This window comes from Ostrea edulis, chromosome 7 (genome assembly GCF_947568905.1).
Source record: "Ostrea edulis chromosome 7, xbOstEdul1.1, whole genome shotgun sequence".
Classification (NCBI taxonomy): Eukaryota; Metazoa; Mollusca; class Bivalvia; order Ostreida; family Ostreidae; genus Ostrea; species Ostrea edulis.
In genome coordinates, this window is record NC_079170.1 from 17,899,884 (window position 1) to 17,907,703 (window position 7,820).

General features: G+C 34.8%; 1 protein-coding gene across 2 annotated transcripts; it reads right to left on the reverse strand.

The window, feature by feature from the left end:
- Positions 1 to 2,567: 2,567 nt before the first annotated feature.
- On the reverse strand, positions 2,568 to 7,574 carry LOC125653850 (N-acyl-phosphatidylethanolamine-hydrolyzing phospholipase D-like). 2 transcript variants are annotated; one of them, XM_048883527.2, is made up of 5 exons: positions 5,979 to 7,574; positions 5,287 to 5,778; positions 4,944 to 5,092; positions 3,854 to 3,968; positions 2,568 to 3,045 (listed from the first exon to the last, which is right to left on the reverse strand). In XM_048883527.2, the coding sequence occupies exons 1-5, from the start codon at positions 6,135 to 6,137 to the stop codon at positions 2,872 to 2,874; spliced, it is 1,089 nt and encodes a 362-aa protein (XP_048739484.2). In that variant the 5' UTR covers positions 6,138 to 7,574; the 3' UTR covers positions 2,568 to 2,871. The 2 variants fall into 2 exon arrangements, with proteins under 2 accessions (XP_048739484.2, XP_055999547.1); XM_056143572.1 differs by having other exon boundaries at positions 6,428 to 6,603.
- Positions 7,575 to 7,820: the final 246 nt, after the last annotated feature.

The following is a 7,820-nucleotide window of genomic DNA, read 5'->3' on the forward strand; positions in this document are numbered from 1 at the left end:
TCTAGTTTGCCAATACAACCAATCATTGGGTCAAATGCTGTCTGACGTGTTTCATATCGATTGTTAGACCGTTCTTGGCACACTGATTTTGACTACGGATAACTTCATTTACCTGATCAAGATATGGGGCTCACGGCGGGTGTGACCGGTCGACAGGGGATGCTAACTCCTCCTAGGCACCTGATCCCACTTCTGGTATGTCCAGGGATCCTTGTTTGCCAACTCTCTATGTTATATTGCTTATAGAAGTTATGAGATTGATCACTGCTCGTTTCTTCACCTTACATATAGATCTGTATTGATAGGGTATCAAATTGTAAGATTTCAAATAACTTGGTGCAATGGAATGAAATGTTTACCTACCTAATTTATTTGGAAGTGAAATAGGAAACTTTATGGGTGTTGTTGCCCTTCCGTACAGATGATTGTTGCGTTTGTATCTACTTCCAACAAAAGGTATAGTAATCATATAAACATGGAAGGTCATTCAAAGAAAATGTTTTAACATTCAAATTATGTCGGGGTCATATGAAAGGTGAAGATAACGAACATAAATCTATACATTTAATAGGATTCATAATAGAATCTTGTACAGAGAAGCTTGTACAGGCATTGGAGGGGCGGATCCAGGAATTTTTGAAAGGAGGGGGGTTCTACCATTAATTTTGTTTTTCATAGGGAGGGGTCTACCCTCAAAATACGTTATTTTTACCCCTTTTAAGCAAAATTTTCTTAGAAAGTGGGAGGGGTTTCCAATTCTCGGAAACCCTATTGATCCGCCACTGCATTGTCAACTAGAAAACATAATATTATAATAAATTTTCTTGGCAAATTCAGCATTTCTTTTGTACATATTGTTTGATGAAAAATACCATGGATTTGTATGGTGATAGTTTAAGGCGGTATGGTATTTTACAGGAAGAACACCAAAGACATTTGAAATGAAAAACCCTATTTACTATTTTATGATTTCCAATTTATTGTTTATACAGCGACCTTAGCTTTTGGGTTCATATCCAACCAAACTGTGCACAAGTTATCTTAAGATAAAGAGAACTCTGATTTAATAAACGAAGGTCCACACCCGTGTCAATTAAAGAAAATTATGAAATAGCAACAATAAGGCTTGGATAAACATTTTCCTAAAAGACAAGGAATCTGAGACGACAAACTATTCAATTTATTTACATGGTCATGAAGAGACCATAAAGTTTTAATTTAACACGGTATTCTCAAAATCTAGATAGGTGCAATATGTGAGAAAAAAATATTTGTAACCATTCTTATGCAGTGTAAATTTAAAGTTGTGCAAATAATGACCAGCGTAGACCGGAATGGACCAGAATAGGATGGGTTTTACATCGTAAAATTGTCTTACCCGTCGTTAAATGGAGTGTAGTATGAATGGTTTTATACCAATTACTCGGCCGTTTTTTCCTGTGGGCTGAAACGAGACTAGAATTAGGTTCATATAGGAGTTCCTCGAAAATATTTTCAGAAATAAGGCTATATATTTTGATAGATGAGAATCAAGCAGACATCGGTACTATAACTCGCATTTGTTTAAACCAAGACCCCATGAATCATAATAGTGCTTCAGTATATATTTAATGAATTCCTGTGCGAATTTCCAAAAGCAATACGATGGAATGAAATCATAGATTATTATGTCCCCCTTCTCCACTTCCCTAAAATTTTAATATTATCTTATTTTTTCGTTGGTCTCTACCAAAGTTAATGATAAAAACAAAATAAGTATATATTTATACGTTTGGATCCCTGTGTATGTTATTGCAATTACTCTGAATTTTGTTTTTTCTTATATTTTAATAGATACTTCGATATTCTCTTTCTGAAACCTGAATGCATGATATCGTTAACTTACCGGTCGCGTTTGTTTGTGTTCGCTTCGTGGTCGTTGCATCAAATTAAGTAGTGAATGTTCCAGTGACAAACATTCGGAATTTAAAAGTGATATTGGTGTTTCTATGAAATTTTACAAACCAAGGCATTGTCACAATAAACTAAAGCCATAAGCGCCATGCATAGGTTACAGGCAGCAGCTACACTCTGGAACTCTCTGCCTGATACCCCCCGCCGTTGTCAGAATTTGAACACTTTTAAAAAACATTTAAACACACATCTTTTTAGACTTGCATATTATTAGTATTATAGGTGGTTAAATCTTTATGGTTTCTTTACCATCATTTTAACATGACTTTTTCAAGTATATAATTGTATATTTATTTCAACTATTGTATTTTATATCATTTGATTGTACGGCGTGGAACTTTTTTCATGCATATCATGTTTTAGATTTTAATAATTTTACTTCACATTATTGATGTTTTTCTAGCATTGTTTTGATATCATCTGTCTTAATGCTATTATAATTTCCTTTTACTACGTTTATAACATGCTGTATCAATTGTATTGTGTGCAGCGCTTTAGAGTGGTTATTTATAGTCATATAGGGCGCTATATAAATAGATATTATTATAATTAATATGAGGCAGTTCATCTACAGCTTGTGACGTCACAGTATAAGGGAAAAAATCGAAAGGACGTGAAAGAATCAACAAACTTTATCGTGGTTATAGACTGAAGTTTCAACTTCCTGAACAAAAAACCAAACTAGTAATTAGTATAAACTAGAGTAACAAACCAACCCTCCTCCATCTCTTTCTCATGCAATTCTTATTTTTCGATCATAATTAAAGTCATTAAATATCCTTTATAGTACAATGTACGTAATGTTTTGAAATTAAAAGTTACTTTAGCTCCAGACTTTCCTACGTTTTTGTCCATGCTATGTGTGGATCTCCGTCATGCATCTATTTAAGTAGAAAATATTGTAGATACACGTATTTTCTATATTTGATGTACACATGATAAAAAAATATACACACATGCATTAATCAACCTCATTATTATTATCTCCCCAACTGTAGCCATATGACCATGAATTAATGTGAAAAAGGATCCAGGTTGTAACTTTCTCTCTCTTATCGCCTGTGTTACTCTTCCGACACATTCATCGTACGGCTGAAATATAAATGTATTAAAGCGTCATGAATGATAGACGAGGTCATTCCAACGTTTGTATACATTCCTCACAAATGTCTTTGGGCTTTCTAGGCAAAAGTAACTTTTCCCCGTTATATGTTGCCAAACACTATACAAATGTACAAGCCTACTGTTGAAAGAAAATGCGATTCTAAAAAAACTCTAGCGTTTCTTGACGGAAATCTGAACCACCATAATTTGTGAAACTTAAGAGAAAGAAACTCTCATTTTTACCAAGATCAACCCAAGCATCACCTTTACCATACACTGTATTTGAGCTGGAAAGAGTTCAAAAACATGTTATCCGGACAAGAGATGTTATAAACACTAAATATGTTTGGATCCATTGGAAAATGTACAGTTAAATTCTCAACTTTATTCCAAAATCATATCTACTGCCTCAGGCATTAAAATTTTGAGCTGGTCAATTAGCATCTTTATCAGATTATCGATAAGCCACGTATTGAGATCAGGAAAATATTCAAAAAGTGTACAGACGTTTGTGGGGAGTGTACTCAAACGTCGGGATGATTCATGATCAGACTACAAAACTATGCATAACATGTCGAGTAGAGGTCCAACATATAAAGCCTGCAATGTAGAGAGCGTTGAATGAAAAAATATATACATAGCTGCAGCAGAATTATGTCTGCTTGGGTGATGAAAATCACTTGCATTAATTCACCACTTCATTTCAACAAAATAATTTTTCTTGTTTTGGATAATTATGAAACATGTGCATGCATTCGTAATTTGGAAGATCAGACTATAGTAAGATATTATTTACCTCAATGGCCATTCTAAAAGTGCCCCAATGAATTCCCAATGAGTATTTGGCCTGGACATCTGTCTGGATCTGTACAGCTTCCTCAGGACTAACATGATGGTGTCTCAAAAAGTCTCTACAAGAAACCAGCACTACTCATAGAACATTGTTCTACGGTCCTGTGATAATGTTTTACTCATATTGAGACGTCACCAACTGAAGGTAAAAAACCACACATTTTGACCATACGCAATTAGATCGCTTAGGTTTATAAGCTCCATGTGTTTGTCTCTAATGTTGTTTACACAATTTCAAAAACATAAAAAATATATTTCGTATATATAGTAAAAGCATACGAATCTAAGTATAGGGTATGGATATATTAGAATTCAGAGTAAAATTCTATAACATTTGTTTGATCACTTTGTCAAAGGCGGACTTGGGTACCCTATTTTAGAGTTGCATACTTTTACTCTTTGATAGTAAATTCCAATCCAAGCGATAGAATTGCTTGTGATTTAGACCTTTGCTTAGCGCACAGCACCGTGCCAGTGATGATTCTTTAATCTGCCCATGCCTACCTTCAATTTTAATATCACATCCGATATAATTGTAATTCTCACTTCAGTGAGATACCGTTGCATCTGGACATTAAAGCGGTCGCGATAGCGCCTTGGTAGAGCGTTCGATTCGTGATCAGGAGGTCGTGAGTTCGCGCCCCGCTCGTGCCATGGCCGCGTCAAACGAAAGATGTAAAAATAGGTTGTGATTGCTTCTTCACCAAACGTTCGACATTTAGAAGTGAGAATCGCGGATTCTCTGATATGACCTTATAAGGATAGGTCTAAATCTATTTTACTTCACTCACAACTGGTGACGTCTCAGTATAGTGAAAAATTACCAAAGAGTCGTAAAAACACCCACAACAACATCATCATCAACAAAAACAACAACATAAAAACAACAACAATTCTCAATTATTGAGTACAGATCTATGATGTGTTTTAGACAATTATACTTTTATCTAATGAGCGGGATACAAATATTCACACGCGTACTTGTAATAGAAAAAAAAACCCTCTTGTTTTTCAATAATGAATTCTTTTCATACCGTGGATCGTAGGCACCTATTGGAATTGCAGCAAGTGTTATGGGTCCGTATTTCTTTCCAATCTTTTTGAATTCTTCGCAATAGCCCGTGTCTCCAGCGAAAAAGAACGTGTTGTTTTGTCCTTTCACCAGCCAACTTCCCCAAAGACTCTACAGAAGGTAAAATTCTCAGAAATAAAATCAAAATGTGGTATCCCTCCAAGGATATACTAAAAAGATAAATACTATCTGACACACGACTATAAAAGACAAAACCCATTTTAACCAAAGTCTTGGTTTTTGTTCTTGCTTGATAATGGTTGACATTTCTGTTATATCACCAAGAACACCAACAACAATTTTACCTTGTTCCTGTCGAATAACGAACGACCTGACCAGTGCTGTGTGGGCGTGAAAGCAATTAAATATTCTTCCTTTTTCTCCAACTTCACTTCCTTCCACCATGAAAGTTCAGTCACTTTCTGACATCCTGTACTAATCATCCATGATTTTAATCCAACAGGTACAAACCAGTGTAAAGAATCACCAAACTTTGCATTTAGCTTTTGCACAGAGCTGTAATCTAGGTGGTCATAATGTGAATGACTTATCAAAACAATGTCAACTTTTGGGAGCTCCTCTACTTCGCATGGAACAGGGCGGTATCGTCTGTTTCCACCAATCCAGGAAAATGGGGAACATCTTTCACTAAATACTGGATCAGTGAGTATAGAAATCCCGTCGAATTGCACGAGGACAGTAGCGTGACCAAACCAGGTGGTCTGGATTCCGGAAGTCGGGGGATTGGAAAGTTTGTTGAAATCCGGTCTCTCCACCGGCAATCGCTGATCTAAAATCTGAAATTGTTGTAAACCTGGTTACACGCACGCAGAGAGAGAGAGAGAGAGAGAGAGAGAGAGAGAGAGAGAGAGAGAGAGAATACGTGTACTAGTTTGGATGGTGAGAAAGACATATGTTGTTCGTAGATATATCGGCTTATAATTGCTTTTGACAATCTAGAAATTTACAGGAAGAGCTTGGCTTAGCCTTAGAGTACCTGTTTGCTTGGAATTTTCTCTGATGTTATATGTAGCTTCCACAGAAAGCTGAATATTCTTTTAAAGCTAGGCCACTGATAACAGTCCCAAGGATTGCCATACACCCCATTCTGATATGTAGGTTTTGTTAATACTGAATCATCGCTGATAGAATCCATTTACACTTCGAAAACAAAAATAGCACATATCAGTTGTAAGTATAAAAACAAATCAATGTGTCATGACCGTACACTGAAACAGTAATGATTTGTTCTATTTTCACTCTTACCCTTCGTATACTGATAAAAATAAACAATGGGTTTACAGTTTCACAACATATGACTATATAGCATTTGTTCGAAAAAATCAAAACAAGGACATTTTAAACGTTGCCTTATCACAAAATTGGTATCTCAATATCTTGGTATCATGTAAGCATCTCTCTTAATGGATGTTAAATAAGTATTACCTTTAAATTAAAGCGAGTAGCGAGGCCATCATACATCAAATGGCTTCTCACTAAGGCTGTCCAGTTTTGCTAAAACAAAAGACTGTATGCATGAAATTGTAATATGTCATGTTTACACCGATGGGTACATAGATATTCCTGGTTTGATTCCGGTTTGCACACGTTTGAAAATTAGATATAGAAAAAATGTTTTCGAAACAGGAATTCGACCATGTAAGATAACGATTTAATTGATATATGACATACATCTGGTCTGTATCTAAAAAGCATTTTGTACAGTTTTTTTTTTAATTTAGTTTATATATAACTTACAAGCAAGGAAAACTATTATGGAACATAAGAACTATTATCCATCGTATTTACTAACTCACAATTTCTCTCTAGTAGCATTGTATTTGTGTTCTATACACTTCAAGAACATGTATATATCATATAAGTACATAACAAATTCAGAAAATTGTCTTTATTTTCCGTTAGCCTTGGGACGGTCGAACCGTTGTCATAAGCCATGGCTGAAATGTACGCCCCTCTCTCGAAAGGAGCGTACATTATAGCAGTAACTTGCGACAATGGGGAATGACGTGTAATCTAATTTGCAGTAATTTGATTGTGAATTAATTCATTGAGATATTTGTTTTAGAAATTGCACAGATTCCATAACGAATGGTCTTAGATAGGGAAGATATGCTTAATTCATCTAAATCAATAAAAATATAAGTATTATGATAATATTTACCTAACTTGTGAACATTTCGCAAGATGGTTTCATTTGCTAATAAGATAATAATGCTTTTGTCGTTTCTTATTTATTCAGTTTCTAGTTCTTTGTATTGAATAATTTGATAATTTCATCAAAGGTGTGCAAAACAGGAAACATAAAAAATCCAGCTGGTCTGTCTGTCACTGTCTGTACACACCGAGCACGACATCGGACGAATACCAACGGCAAAAGGTCACCTGATTGACTCAGATGACCTGAATATGCTTCAATTTAACATTGGAGGGAATATGCAATTCTTAATTTACATATATTCATCTGATTTCTTTGTACAATATATTTCTTTGTTACGTACAGTAGTTTTTTTCCACTTTATTTCAAGATACTGCTGGATGGTTTATTTCATTGTGAAAAGTGACACTGGATTAAACGAATTGCAAGAGCAATCCATACCAGGACAGATTATGAAAACTGCTTTTCTCTTCAAAATCCGTTGATTGAAAAACTACAAAACATTTCCTGTCGTATCAGTAAAATGTTGAAGTACTATCGTATTTTATGATATACAAAAGCAGATTAAGTAATGAAAATAAAATACAAGTTTTGTTTTCTTTTTCATACAATTCTATTGATTGAAACAGAATAATCGTATAAAATTTTGATACAGAGAAAAGG

Coding starts and splice junctions, on each gene's coding strand:
- LOC125653850 (XM_048883527.2), bottom strand. CDS start 6,137: ATGGATTCTATCAGCGATGATTCAGTATTAACAAAACCTACATATCAG. Junction 5,779..5,978: donor AGAAAATTCCAAGCAAACAG/GTACTCTAAGGC, acceptor CAACAATTTCAG/ATTTTAGATCAGCGATTGCC. Junction 5,093..5,286: donor CGTTATTCGACAGGAACAAG/GTAAAATTGTTG, acceptor TACCTTCTGTAG/AGTCTTTGGGGAAGTTGGCT.